The sequence below is a fragment of the Nanorana parkeri genome, unplaced genomic scaffold (assembly GCF_000935625.1).
Source record: "Nanorana parkeri isolate BGI_ZX_2015 unplaced genomic scaffold, ASM93562v1 scaffold179, whole genome shotgun sequence".
NCBI lineage: Eukaryota > Metazoa > Chordata > Amphibia > Anura > Dicroglossidae > Nanorana > Nanorana parkeri.
This window is the reverse complement of record NW_017306447.1, coordinates 266,011-281,798: the sequence shown is the minus strand read 5'-3', so window position 1 is coordinate 281,798 and position 15,788 is coordinate 266,011. Positions and strand designations below refer to the sequence as shown.

At 40.1% G+C, this 15,788-nt stretch overlaps 1 protein-coding gene across 1 annotated transcript in view; it reads right to left on the bottom strand.

The window, feature by feature from the left end:
* LOC108785792 (E3 ubiquitin-protein ligase RNF213-like) overlaps window positions 1–15,788 on the bottom strand; it is a 165,172-nt gene that overhangs the window by 45,128 nt on the left and 104,256 nt on the right. The window contains 9 exon segments of the mRNA XM_018554940.1: window positions 1,368–1,550; window positions 4,212–4,312; window positions 5,932–6,052; window positions 6,735–6,916; window positions 8,549–8,761; window positions 11,151–11,305; window positions 13,645–13,784; window positions 14,592–14,771; window positions 15,308–15,443. Coding sequence (XP_018410442.1) covers window positions 1,368–1,550; window positions 4,212–4,312; window positions 5,932–6,052; window positions 6,735–6,916; window positions 8,549–8,761; window positions 11,151–11,305; window positions 13,645–13,784; window positions 14,592–14,771; window positions 15,308–15,443 — 1,411 coding nt within the window.

The window sequence follows — 15,788 nt, the reverse complement described above, 5'->3', positions numbered from 1 at the left end:
TCTAGAACACAGGGCAAACTTGTTTCTTTTTTTTTCCTGGTGGCTAAGATATCAAAAGCTCGGTCCTGGAAAGCTGAAAAGGTTCCATTCTCTCTGGTGCTGTCTAAAGTGAATTGGATCATGATCCATGAGAAAATATATAGCATTTTGCAGGACAGCTATGCAGAATTTGAAGCAGTATGGGAGCCTTGGTTGATATACCAAGAGATCTCAAATGCACACAGCATTACTCCCGATGCTTTAGCTTAAGCATACCTGTTCTGCTGCTTGGAACCAAAGGAAACCATAATTAATGCTTTAATTTCTATAATATAAAATGATCTTTCGTCTTCTTTGTTTGTTTGGTTTTTCTTTTTTTATTTCTTTTTTTTTTGTAGAGTAAAAAGTTTTTCCATAAGTTCTCATATAGCGAAAGTAGCTATACCTATATTGAGAGGCCCCGCACCCTCATAGCTAGAAGTGACCGTAAGGGAAGGGTGAGCCCCTGGAGGTGGATGAGGGCAGGGGCAAAAATGAATGTTAATAACACAATTGGTTTACCCCCTTTCTTTCCCTTGATAATAGCTTAGATGGTCTATGGAAGGGTTGGGGGATGCGGGGAAATAATGTTGATGTGAGAAATACAGAATTTTCTGTTTTTTGATACATATGTTAAAAACTGGTATTAAAGTATGCTATATCTTATGGAAAACCAATAAAAACTTTGAAATCTAAAACGATTGTCAGCGTGGCCCTATTAACTTTTAAAGAATGAAAAAAATATTCTGAAAATAACCGTTTTTGTACGAGAGTATAACTGTGTATTACACAGCTTTACTTGTGGGTAGGACTGTGTTGCTCTGCATGTTAAAAGATGCAGTCTGGTCACCCCCCTAGTGTGGTATGATGTGGAGCAAAGCTATGCTGGAATCCACTTCTCTCAGCATAACCTGCATAATGAGCATTGAGTGCAACTCTCAGCCCAGGATAAAATCCATGTGGAGGAGTAGAGCCCCGACCCTCAAGGAACGACTGTGACTGCTAAACAATCAAAGTTGTCCCACAGGTCATAAGTGGGGAGTGAAGATGCCTTACTGGAAGTGAGTAGCCTGGAGAGGAAGAACTGAGTTCTTCCATTGTCTTGGGCTCTGGGCTTCAGATCTGACAAAGGAAATCAGTTAACTGATTGTAAAATGGAAGGCGTTAGCAATTACTGAAAACTACAAGGTTTTTACTGGTCCTGTTAGTGCCTTCAAGAGGAGAGAAAAATAACCTTCATTTTTCTGGGTCTGATAAAGAGGTTTAGATGAAGCAACACACAAGCATTATATGACCTCAGACTGTCATTCATGGATTGAATGTAGGAACTAACTATAACTGTATGATACCTGATTTCTTTAGAAACAACCATGGTGAAATTTTCTGGCAGCTCCTTTTTACACAATGGACAAGTCCTGTTACGTATGTCCAGCCACTGCTTTAGACAGGACTGGCAATAAACATGGCCACATTCAAGGCAGACCGGCTCATTTGGATCACCTTGGCAAACTGCACACAATTGCATTCCAAACCTATAGGAAAACAGATCAATCAGTAAAAATGATTAAAAACATTACTTTGTAAAACTGTTTGAAAAATCAAAACTCTACTTTTTTTTTTTTGGTGTAGAGAAAGGTCAGAGATTCTGTAAAGTGGCTATTGTTTTCTTCATCCACATTAAAGAGATTTTTCCTGTCCCAGTGAAGTGAGACAGAGGTAGTGGGGACAAAGGCAGCTGTAAAAACCCCTCATATTTTAGTTTGGAAGGGTTACAATGCCTATCATATTTTTTGTTGCTGTGTTCCTGTTGGGGTAATTTTTCCTTACGTTCTGTTCTAGTGAGTATATTGTCATGGGAGCAGAGAGCGGGAGAAAATCTCCTTAGCATTGCTCTGTTCAAGATTAAATCTTCCTCTGAAGTTTGCTGAAAAACGGACATTTCCAGGGGCGTTAATCTCCTGGATACCCACTGCACTCAGTGGCTCACCCCTCGACCAGGACTGAATCCTGTAGTGAGGTTAAGGTCAGAGGGGGCAACCACTGAGCACAGGAGACTGTACTTATGTAAAAATCCGAAATCTAGTGGATGGTAGAGACTCTGGCATTTGACAGAGTGCAGGGATTTAACATCAGGAGGACAAGGCTTAGTTTCAACCTCCTACTTGGGCGTGGGCTGGACTTTATTTAAGTGCATTTCAAACCAAAACCTTTTTTTGTTGTTGTTGTTTTAGAGACAGTGGAGACGAGTTAGATCTCATTTCAAGGTTCTATTGCTATCTGGGGCTCCATTACATACATTTACTTCAACTTCCTGTCCTGTTGAAAATGTTAGAACTAAAAATTAATTTACTCAGTAAGGGGGAAAGCTACAACCCCTATCAGACTTTAATTTCTGTATGTCTTTCTGTTGAAGATTATCCTTCACAACAAAACTAATGTAACAAAAGTCTAGGTTGTCACATCAGAAACCCACCAACTGAAATATTTAAAATAAAATCACTAGCTGAATAATGAAAAAAAACGCACGTATATATTATTATTATTAAAGGTGCACAGAAATTACATTTTCATACCGAAACCTAAAATAAAAAATTTGTCAGGCCAAAACCAAATAATTTTTTTTCTAACCTTTTTACATTTTTTTTTTTATATTTTATTTTCTAACCCTTTTAAAATATATGTTTTAATATTTTATTTGTATTTATTTATTTTTTAACTTTACTGTCGAGGGCTCTGGGGAAATATCAGGGGTCCAAAAAGACCCCTGATATTTCCCTTTTGAAACAGAAAAAGAGATTTAAGGCACATAATCCTCAATCACTTTTTCTGCAGCCCCTGTTATGAATGAACAGGAAGCCTCTATACCGAGTGCTCCTGTCCATTCATAACCTGTGGAGATAGTACCGTATATACTCGAGTATAAGCCGAGTTTTTCAGCTCATTTTTTTTGCTGAAAAGTGCCCCCCCTCGGCTTATACTCGAGTCAGCGTCTCGAGCTGGTCTACTTTTATACTCGAGTCAATACTTTTTCCCAGTTTTTTGTGGTAAAATTAGGTACCTCGGTTTATATTCGGGACGGCTTATACTCGAGTATATACGGTATGTTTACTATGTCCACAATCATGAATTAACAGGACGTGATGTAGAGCACTTCCTGTTCATTCATAGTTGGGGACACAGTAAACATACTATGTCCTTAATTATTTACAAGCACTTAGCGATCAGTACTGACTCCTTCGGCTGTCACAAGAGGCTGAGTGGGCAGTGCGGAGAGGAGCGCTTGGTCTCTTGTGACAGCTGATAAAGCTCTCCTCCCTGCCCCGCCGGCTCAACTTCCTGTGACAGCTGAGAGCTCTCTCCTCCCCCAAACTGCTCTCCATCCTGATTTGCTAGTCACAGGAGGATGAGCGGGGCATTGAGCGAGCTCGGCCTCCTGTGACACCGCCGCTGACAGTGCTCTCCTCCCCTCCCTGCTTGGCCTCCTGAAGGTTTCTCTCCTTCCCGCTGGGCACTGCTCTGTGTCAGATGTCACATAGAGCAGCACCCATCGAGGAAGAGAGACACTAGAGATGCACCGCATTTTTGGCCAGGAAATTGTACTTTTGGCATTTTACCCAAAGTACCATTTTCGGCCGAAAGTTCGGTGCATCCCTAATTATTTTCTCATATGACATTTAATATTACTATGGATTACTTTGCTATTGTAATCTGCAGGTATCCATGATTTTCAAAAACGTAAAAAAATTAGTTTACTATGAAGTAGTAAAAGGTATTCTGGGTCTGTACATAATTCACTTATTTTTGCACATGTTGATTTACTACATTTTCCAGAATTATACACAGAGGTGGAGATTAAAATACAAGCAACCCCTGCACCAGAAGTTTTATCTTTGCTTAGATACTTTTAAACAAACATGTGAAGAGATGCCGAGGCTGCAGTGTTCATAATACAAGAACTGAGCCTAATACAATGAAGTGAACTCAGACTCCAACACAGACTTATACCTCAGTTATAGAATGTGCTGGCAAGGCATACATCGGTCTTTGCAGAACAGAAGATGGGGAGCAACTTCTTTTTATTGGGAGTAGTAAAAAACTGACGTGATCAGTGTCTGTACAACTGGTTTCAGAAATCCTCCTGCCACAGCGTTTAACATACAGTTTAAGAAAAATTATATGTTGTTTTGTTTTACCTTGATACAGAGTTAGCGACTTCATTTCTGCATTTGTGAAGTGCATCTACAACAGCCATGAACGGTTTAGCTGTCTTTATATCTGTAAAGTGTTCCAGACGCTAAAAGAAAAAACACAATAACAAGAGGACAATATCAGTTTTATTGAATGGCAAAACCCCAGAAAATGATAAAAGAAAATAGGCAACACAAATGTGTTGAGGTGAGCTTGACTAACCTAATGCACATGCATGGGCATTTGCCCGGCTTTGGCGCTAACAGGATGTGCCACTTTGACTTCAGTCCCAGCTTGTGGGCAGCTGTCAGAGCAGAATGCCACGCTCCCCATCACTAGGCAACAGGGACACTGCTGCTGCCTGATTGGGCAGTGTTGCACTGCTATTGGGAATGAGATGCTTTCATCATAATATTGGTTCTAGCTATATATGAATGTTGCACTTACAATATGGAGTTTGTGATATTGCACAGTATTTTAGATGGTTTTGGCAGGATTATGATATCATTATGTGTGTGTGTGGGTGTGGGGTGTGGTTGAGGTGGGGCACATTGTTTACTAAGGGTAACACTATTTTAGACAAAAATAAACCACTTCAATCTTCGATTCCGAACTGAGTGCTGGTGAGGTCTTTCCTTCTACTCTGGTATAGCATGGCGCCATTCGTTGCTGTCACTGTGAGCACCACCCACCGATACCAGACACAGTGCTGTATGGAGTGCAAACCAGAACGGTATTTCTCAACTTTTAACCCTTTCATTAGCAGAGGTCATTCAAGTGTAGATGTCCAGACCAAATTCAGTAGTGTCAATGGGGTTGATTTACTAAAGGCAAATACGCTGATTACTTTGCAGTGGAATTTTCACTTAGCTTAGTGGATCTGTTAAAATTCACTTTGCACAGAATACCCAATTATGTACAAGAAAAAAAAAAAGAATTTTTTTTTTTGTTTGTACCTGATTGGATGATGAAGTCAGAACATTCATTAAGCTAAGTGAAAATTATCTTGCAAAGTGAATGCATAGTAAATCAACCCCAATGTGTTGGTTAACAAGGAGAGTTTTTGTTGTTGTGGGCAAACCTCCAGCCTGTATGTCATCATCATGATTGGCTCACATGGTGATCACATGATTGTGAACAATGCTGGCTGGTTCCTGCTCATTAGTCTAAGACCTTGACTGTCACTGAAGAATGCTGGCTGGTTCATGCTCGTAAAGCTGGCCATACACCTTACAATTATCTGCAGATTTTCTATGGTCAGATGGAAAAGGTGCAACAGATTCCTCCATCTACACAATTGTGTGGATGGAGTAATCTCCACCTGGGCCAATCTGTTGCACTTTTTCCATCTGACCACAGAAAATCTGCAGATACTTGTAAGGTGTATGGGCACCTTTAGTCTGAGACCTTGACCGTCACTGAACTGTGCAGAGGTGAGCACTTATAATTCACAGCTGCAATTAATGTTCTCTTTGCATTGTGACCTGTACCTGGGAACATTGATGTACAGAATGCAAATGTCTACTTGTAACTTCTTTAAATGGATAAGATGCTTTAAAGATTTCAAGACTGCTGGCAGGTTTGCACATGCTTTATAAAAGGATTGTACACCGCTTATATACAAGATAAAGTCAGTGCATACAGGGCCTGAAGACCCACAAGAGTGGGATTTGGTGCACAGAATTAAAATTGTGAGATGACGACACGTTACACTTGTTCACTCACATGCCCAAGGAATAAGGTATGGCCTATTATCAGTCCCTGCATGTTTTCATCCTGAAGATTCTCTCCCACCAAGAGATGTTCTATAAAAAGTGCCATAGAAAATACACAATTCCAAAGTTTTCTGTGAAGAAACAAGAAAGAAAATATACGGTAAGTGTATATTTATTAAAACGGCGACCCACCATTGCAAGCAATTGTGATTTTTATTATAACACCTCACAAACCATAATCTCGGATCCCCTATTTTCTTATAACAATTTTTCACTTTCAGGCAAGCTTGGGCTCAGTTTATTGAAGCTGAACACCAGGTAAACAGCTAAATACACAGATAAAATACATATGTGGACTGGTTTACCTGCCAAAGGATTTGTATTTCTGTCTGTCAAGTCCTGGGATTTACAAAGTTCTACCACACAGCACAGCCCTACCCTTGCAAGCAAGGAGAACTGTTTTTTTCTCTGCTGCAGTTCCAGTTCTCCTATCCACCCCCACCCTGTGACTTGACTGAAAGAAGAAGCAACACACTTGTCTCTCTGCCACTTTGTTCTGTGCTCCTATCAACATGCTCCTTGCACAGTGACACACCTTACTAGCTTTTTGTGCCGCTTCTCCCTCCCCCTCGTGAGCTCTGATGAGCAGTAGACAGCAAGATTCAGCTACTTAAACTGCTTGCATTTAAATTAAAATACATTTAATCATGAAATAAAAAATAAAGAGTTGCATTAATGTGTGGTTTTTTTTATCTCTGCCTAGAGTTTAGCTATAAAAAAATGCATTTATTATTATTCCCATCCTGAAGGTACCTGATCTGGTTTATTCCTGTTTTGCACCAAGCACCCTGTCCCTGTAAATATCCTTCTGAGCAGGTCAATTCAATGGGCATGTGTATGTTTTTTACTTGTCGCATCCATTCTTGAGGGTCAGATCTCTGCATGGTGTGTTTCAATGATTCTAGACAAGCAATGGCAGCATAGATGTCAAGAACCTGGAAAAAGAACAAAATTATGAGATGCAGGAATTAGCTATGTCAGCTAAAAACATTCAGGGCCCAATAGCAGCCTTGTTTTCTTTTGTTTGTTTGTTTTTTTATTGTATAACAAGTAAACAATATGGGATTTGTGTGTTCTTCAACCTGTAAACACTGGCTTGTGCCGGCAGCACACTGGAGAGCTGGATGCAGAACACAGTGTTCCAGGTCTCTAGTGGTCCGTCCTACTTACACAGTGCTCCAATCAACAACAAGCATGCTTTGGCAGATCCTAACCCTCCTGTATTGAAATTGTATTGTACTTTCAGTCTCCCTCCATTCTGTAAAGCGCTGTGATAACAGTTTAACAGTTGGTGCTTTATAAATCCTGTATTACAATAATAATAATAATAATAATCCTTAAACAGTCAATTTGATAAAGGCCTTGATAAAACAAATGTCCATTTGTTCAGAACATGGAAAGATAAGACCCTGCAAAAATGTTTGCTGCAATTCTTGTAAAGTATACAGTTCCTCTAAAGGCAGATTTTTTTCCAAGAAAAAAAAATCTCAAAATATAACGTATGATGGGAATTTAAGGGAACATGTCAGGATTAGGGATGCACCGATACCAATTTTTCCAGAGTGGGTATGAGTACCGATACTTTTCCTCAAGTACCGATCACCGATACCAATTACTGATACCTTTTTTAGTGTTACGTGACAGTTTTTCTAAAACAATACAGACTAATGATTTTAGCCCAGTTGCAGCTGCAACCCTGGTAGTTCTGCCACTGACTACAAGCTGTAGAAGGATTACAAACACAGCAATACATTATACAGTAATGCAGAATATACCATTAGCTATAGAGGACTACAAATCCCAGCAGTACATTAAACAGCAATGCAGAATAGTAGTATATGAATTTTCTACATACTCTGTGCTGCTCCAGGGTGCCAGCCTAATGTCTTGGGCAGAGGGTCTCAGGAGGGTTGTGGAAGTTCTCAGGAGGGGTGTGGAGGGTCTCAGGAGGGGTGTGGAGGGTCTCAGGAGGGCTGTGGAGGGTCTCAGGAGGGGTGCAGAGGATCTCCGGAGGGGTGAGGAGGATCTCCGGAAGGGTGAGGAGGATCTCAGGAGGGCTGTGGAGAGTCTCAGGAAGGTGCAGAAGATCTCAGGAGGGGGAGATGTACGGGCTGGCGCTGTAAACACGCGCAGTGTGTTTCCCAAGAAGGCTGCTACTATCATTCTATTTCTGATCTGGTGACAGCTCACACTTTTGGATTTCCCCTCACTTTCAGTCCCGATGACAATGGTCACTAAGACAAAAAGAGAAGGTGAAGCTCTCCAGACAATCGGACCCTTTCCAACTCCCAACATCTACAACGATTTTACAGTAGATATTCTTTAACGGCAAGCAGTCTTTCACTTATTTAAAATTTTGAGCCGCAAAACTGATACTTTAAATTCACTTGTTATTTGCCTGATTGGTTGCTATCTTTAAGAAGCAACTTAACTGATTCATCATTTTCAGCATCAAATTTCTTGTTGCACAGTTTTAATAAATGACTCCAATGAGCAGAAGACAAAGAGTCATACAGACCTACTTCTAGTCTGAATACCAAGAGTTTCATGTGACACAATATCCTCACCATCTCATTTCTTAGTAGTGGCCTGGGATCGGTGATCTTTTCAAGTAGGGAGTCCAACACTGAGGGGTTGACCACCAAAATCCTGTTTAAGTTTTGCAGCCTGTGTTGAAATGTAATATATCCAATATGGACCCATGGAAGTTGTAGGGGTTCCTTAGATTTTGTGGAGGATCTTAATTCTTCGATACATGCAGACAGAGCAAACTCCATGATCTATAACATATAAACAGTAGGTGTAGCTTGCTTTATTGAATTAAGCAACACATTTAATAAGACATTTAATAAGACACAATGTTTAAAAACGATTCTTGCCTCAAAATGTACTTGTGTTGCCAGCATGTCACATCCATTGTTAACAACATGTCTTCCTCTACAAAGCAACTCCAAATATCAGCTTGTTTTAGCTTCACAAGCAGAGGATAGATGTGATTTGGCTAGAAATGTCCATACTAGCTGGCCATACACCTACAGATTATCTGCAGATTTTCTATGGTCAGATGGAAAAAGTGCAACAGATTCCTCCATCTCCGCTAAACTGTGTGGATGGAGGAATCTCCCTCTGGGCTAAGCTTCAGTATCTTGCTAATCGGCTCCGCTGGCTCTCAAAATACCTGAACAATCTGATTGGATGCAGGCAGTGTTCAGGTATTTTGAGAGCCAGCCGGCCGACTAGCAAGATACTGAACCTTGGCCCAGCGGGAGATTCTTCCATCCACACAGTTTACCATAGATGGAGAAATCTGTTGCACTTTTTCCATCTGACCATAGAACATCTGCAGATAATCTAGAGGTGTATGGCCAGCTTAAGGGTTCCTTGTTGCAATTTTGATAGCCTTAGATACAGTTACTGTTCTAAAGTCATATCCAAATTGTACTTAAAGCGGACCTTTACCCATATCTTTACAATAACAACAAACACACCTTTGGAAATTTTTAGTAATGACAATCTACAAACACATACTTCTAGATAATTGCCGGCTTTGTATTCTTTGCATACCTTATTTCTCTTTTCTTCCCCAGTCTGGCCTTGTTTACTAAGGGCAGATTACTAGCTCTCCTATTACTTCCTGGGTTTCTGGCACATGTGACTAGGCTTGTGACTAGGACAGGTGACTATGCACATCATCTCAAAGGAGGAACATGTCTTTCCCTGACATCTTGTGAGAATACAGATGAGATTTCCCAGCAATGCTCTGCTGATGACAAGGCAATCCCAGTGTGCATTGCTTTGGCAAACTGAAGTCCTTTTTCCCTTTCAAAGCAGGAAGTGAATGCTCTGCAAGTGTAAGTATTTCAAAATCACAGCATTTTACACCTGGCATGTCTATGTTATTAATAATCATCATACATAGAGGGATGCATTAGTAGAATTTGAATTTTAAGTATAAAGGTCCGCTTTAAGCTGCTTTTTTTCAAGAAATAATATTTCTTAAAGTGAACCTGTGCCTTCTATATGCAGAACAAAAGGGTAGCCATCTATCTCGCTGCAAACAATAGCCTCTAATGACTGGTAGTCAGACAGCATGTGATCTAGGCTGCCTAGGCAGGGAGATAGGGAGCAAACCGCTCTAAATTATGGCAGGTAAGTGTTACTTTTTTAAATTCAAAATAGAAATGCAATTCAATTATTGTGACATATGTCACACTTCATGGGAAGTGTATATTTTCTTGACCTGTCCACTTGAATTTGTTAGTATGTCTGTAGCTTTCTATTTTAGTAGATGTAAAGTAGTGTAATGCTCCAGGAATTGTAATAAAGCCTGTAATTACTACCACTAATTTATCTAATTTAGGGACAAATTGTTGGTACATTTAAAGGCCTGTATAACTCATTTACTAAACACCCAAACACACTAATCATCCAGCAGTTGTAAATGCCTATGATAAGCTTCTTATGCAGATACTCCTTCAGCATTGCATTCATACACTGCCAAAAAAGTCATCAGGCATGCCCATTATCTCACTTAAAGTGCTCAGGAAGTAGTTTTAACCCTTTCGCTACCACCGACGTATGGCATGTGGCAGAACACAACCGCTTGCATCTGGCCACGCCAATATGCCTTACGCTGGTGGCTTTTACCCTACTGCTATAAGCTCATGGTCGCTTTAGCAATCATGAACTTACACCAGAAAGGGTTCCCCTGATGGTCCCCTGTAAATTAATAGCTGTGGGCCCCCGACGCTGCTGCAATTTGAAAGCCTCTCCTCCCTGCCTGGAGCCACTCCAGGCTGGGATCTATTTTTCCTCGGATCCCTGCTGCTCTCCCCCGCCTGCATGGGCTGAGACAGTGGGGATCCCAGGAGAAATGGCAAGCTGCAGTTGGTGGGGGGGGGGGCGTAGGAGGGAGCTGTGATCCAGGATGGCCAAGGGGTGAGAAAAGAGGAGTCGGCAGCAAGCGGGGAGGAGAGCTGCTGTCATAGACATATGGTGTTACAAATATATACAGCATACATATATGGTCATTTTCTGGACCATACCTAATTAGGGGCAAAAACATTTCTATACAAATTTCACAAGATTTTGGCTTTTTCTTTTTGCTAGGCCTTTAGTGTGCATGAACCCCAGCCTCAACTGCATTTTTTGGAACACTACTAGTTCTACCTTTAACTCTTCAGCAGATGATATGCTCATGTTCATAAGGATAAAGTCTCTCTTGTAAATCAGGAAAAGGTTGTGTTGTGTGTTCTCTTCCTTAGAGGAGACATATTTTCCCAATGGCGTTTTACAGAAGATCTCTAGAAATTTCATTGCAGGACCTGCAATAAAAACAAAATCAGGTTTGTTAGATTAAGACATACATACATCTAGGAAACAAAACGAGTCAGCTGCTCAAATCAATTTAGAACTAGTAGAAAAATTCAGCACACTTAAGCAACCTGTTGTGGGACAGTAATGCAGTTGCATTATGTCCCATGTTAACATACATTGCGTTAAGGCAGCCCATTCACTACAAATGGGCTGCCAATGCACCACAATGTACCAAGAAAGGCACAGGGCCCTTTTAAGCAACACAGTGTACCACAATGCATTTATGTGCATTATACATTTTTCTGTACAGTGCTTTGGAGGAACATTTACAATGGATGCCATCACAATCTACTGCACATAGACCTGGTGCAATGTCATGTGTTGCAGCAACACATTTCCGCTATTTGCAAGTGTGAGAATACAGCCTAAATGAACAGTACAAAAATACCCACCGATCACTCCATGCAGCAGAGATCTAACTGTAAACTGTTTCTAACATTTACATGAAAAGTAAAGGTCTTTGTTGCACACATATGCATAAATATATACAATACACTTCTTCTCCTCTTTTCTTCTTCCACTGTCCCCTTTGTATCTTGTTTTGTTCCCCTATGTCCCCCCATGTGTTGTTTGATTTATTGTTGCCTGTATCACTACTTTACCTTACAAAGATTTTGACTTATATGACCACTACTGCACAAGGTAAAGGTGAAACACATTTCTACCACTCTACACCGCTCAGTATAAGGTCAGGATAGGTTACAACGAGAATACTATAGGTTGGGGCCCATCAAGATTCGCCTTTGTCAGTTGCTTAGTAGAATGTATACTATGGTTGAAGGGTCCTACATTGAAACCTCACCCTAAGGACTAACATTGTGTTCTTCTACTACTGTGATAAATTTCATGCACCATGTGTTGTGTTGAATATGTTTGACCTGATTGCCACAGGCATCTGTTGATACTGTAACATGTCTGTAACTGTTATCTCTGTTAAACTCATAAATATCTATTTCAGAAAAAAAGTATATACAATACACATATTTAATTTATATACAATAATACATGAACTTACACTGGTTTGTCAGGACACCTTTTAAAATTTGATTTTATTCTAATTTTATAATCTATGTAAACATCCAAACAGGTGCACATACATAGCAACGGATAAACTGTGAGCAGCCTATCTTAATTTAGGCTGACCATACACTAACAGTATTTCTATCTTAATTCCTCCATTCACCCAACAGCTTAAGCCACATCTTTTTTAAACACACAGGACATCCAGACTTTCGCAAAGCAGCTGGAGACCCCCCAATTGTATGTCTCCATCAAATTACATAACAGAGAGTGGTAACTGCTCAAATTACTTTACAACAAGCAGGAGACGGTGCAGACTGGTGGGACAATTTACAGTACTACCATACAATACAGCCAGCACAGAGACCGAACTTTATAAACAATCATATTGGTAATACTCTTATTTTTTATTAATTAAGTAGTTACAACAAAATGTGAGTGAAATTAACAACAACAAATTTTAAAACAGTCGGTGGAACAAGGGGAGGAGCAGAAAACAGAAAAGAAGGGAGGAAAGAATGAAAGAAGAGAGAAGGAAAGAAAGAGGGAAAAAAGAGGCAGGAGTCATATTGGTTACACATCCAACTCCCCCTTTCTAGATGCATGCTTACCTTGCTGTAGTGATAGCCTCCAACAGGGTTATATAGAACTATTTCTAGACAGGAGATGCTCAGGAGATTGACCAAATAGAACACTATGGGAAGTTACTGCCCAGGCATGGCTGGTGAATGGGAGTTCAGCAGCAAGATGTAATCAATCACCTGTGGCTATAGACACAAAGTATGCATCTGGGAAATTGGAGCTAGGTTGGCATAGCCTATCCTTTAAAGTATAAGTCCAATAAGTCACCACAGTTTTACCATTTGTTTTATATTGAAAGCAGCTACAGCTAGTAGAAAAGACTGTCCTGCTGCTGGCTCTGTCAAAGCAGTGGACCCACTGTAGTGGTCTGACTCTCCTTTTACTGAGTCACAGCTAGAGCTCTCCAATCAGCTCTAGTTCTAGTTCAGCAGGGAATGCATCCGAGCACTGCAAAGAAACTGCTACTTCTACATAGCATGACACTTCTCAGTAGCATGACACTAAGAGACGGGCTTTCCTACTATAGCTCTAGCTGCTTTACTATCAAAATGAATGGTAATACTGCAAACGCTGACCTGTATTTACTGCACTTAGGTTGTATTTTCAACATTTTCAAATGAGCTTTAAGGTTACATGGCAGGTTAATGTACCGACTAATATTTGAAATACACAGGATGAATATTACCTTCTGTAGTATCAATGTGCTGGGCCTGAGTCCAAATATCTTCCAGATAATCTTTAATCCTCCAGCTGAAAGGTAAACAATTTTCCCCAAATACAGCGATATTCATGTAGTTCTTCACCAGAATGGTTTCATTCTGTGAACTGGAACACAAACAGTCAGACAAGCAAACTTTTAGCAATTATTTTAATCATAGCATAAATGACGGTCTAAGCAGCACTGATTTTTTTAATACAGGATAGATCCTAGCACAGCCATATTGGCTCATTACTCATGTGGGCTCAGCTTCTTGGTTGTGCTTTGCCCATTCTCTTATCTTACAGCAAATTTTCCAGATTAAGTGAAAACAATTACTTCCATGTAGTCTCTAATGATGGGAAACTCCCACAAAACTCTTATGATCATAGACGAGAGAGATGAGGAGCAGCATATCAAAAAAATAAAAGGGCATTTTTCCAATATTAATGTACTTTGGTACACAAGTCATACAGATTTATGTGGAGTGTATTTTTAGTGACAGACCCCCTTTAAAGAGTCCCTGTCACCCTGCCCATTCTGGCCAAAGTGACAGATGCTTTTCATAGCCCACCCCCTGACCTAGTTCTACTCACATTCACAGTACCCCATGCAACTCCAGCTGCTGCATAATAACCTTTGATTCTTGGTGTGGGGAAAGCATGGGCCTTGTCCCATGCTGCAGTATTCTTTGCATCAGTTACATGATAGAGGGGGTGACATTGCCGTAATGTAAACGCCAATACCTGGGATTTTATGTTAGCTGCGTCAGAGGAAAGAATGGAAGGGGAGCACTGTAAAGTGAAGTATAAGGCTGGTTGGGGGGTGTACATAAAAGTTTTGTTTACATTTTTTTCCGGAGGAAGGAAATTTTAAGTAAAAAACAAGCAAATTGTTTTGCTCATTAATTATTTAGTTGTTGTAGTAAAATTTACCTGTGACTATCGATAGGCAGAAGATTTTCATCTTGAAAAATGTACATCCATAGGCATTTCACATAGTCTTCCACATGCTTTGCCACAAGGAGGTCCAGGTTGGCATTACGATCAACAACAGACAAGATTTGGGACAGAAGCGGTGTGACAGCGGTCTGAACACGTTTCCAAAGGGTTTGCCTAGACAGCATAATATTTTTATTGTATTATACAAAGAACGTTAGAGCATTCATATCTGTTTCTATCATAAAGCAGCTTACAATAAATAAAGCTACCAGCTTCCTGAAGGTGTTTTTACATTTTGGTCTATTGGTATATACAAGTATGGCTATGATGATGCTGCAATAATGTTTCATAAATACTATGGTAATAAAAAGCACAAAGGGAAGGACTAGGTTACTTTTCCTGTCTCAAAATACAAACACATGGTAGAAGAGATCTCTCCCAAGTAAGGGGAATCCTCTCTTAGACAGTTGTAACCAGAATAAGTGTCTCCACTGAAAGCTTTCCCTTCTATTCCTGTTGTGGTGACAACTCAAAAAGTAAGACTATGGTCCACTTTCAGTCTCATTGACAATAGTCACCAGTACAAATAGAGAGATAAATCTCCTAAAGTGGGGATAGAGACAGCAATAAAAACCTGACATAAGTTATTTCCTCCTTTGTCCAGAACACAAAATAAATCCTAGCTTTAGATACACTTTATTTTGAGGTACCTGAAAGTTCCAGCTTCCTGCAGAGCATCGTGATTTCCAGCCTCCCGTATGACCCATTGTTCAGGACTAAATGCAATTACTTCCTGCGTCTCTAGCAACTTGTACAGGCGGTACTTCAGCATTTTTAAGAAAGAGCCTATGGGCACAAAACACATTAAAATGTCAATAAATATAGAGGATGATAAAGTAATACAGAGTGCCAAACACTAGTCAGTCTAGTTGCCAGAATTATAGAGAAGTGATTTCACTGAAATGAAGACAAAGGATACAAAACATTAGTCCCCTCTGTCTTTATACTTTACACGCGCTGTCTTCCTAGTTCCTGTAATAAAAAATCTTCCATCCTGTACTTGGCTGCAGACTAATGAAAACAGAAGCTGTATTGCTTTAATGATCAATCACATTCCATGTTTCAATTTTCCAGCCCAGGCACGTGGAAGACAAAGTGTATTATAAAAATTATATATATATATGTATAAAT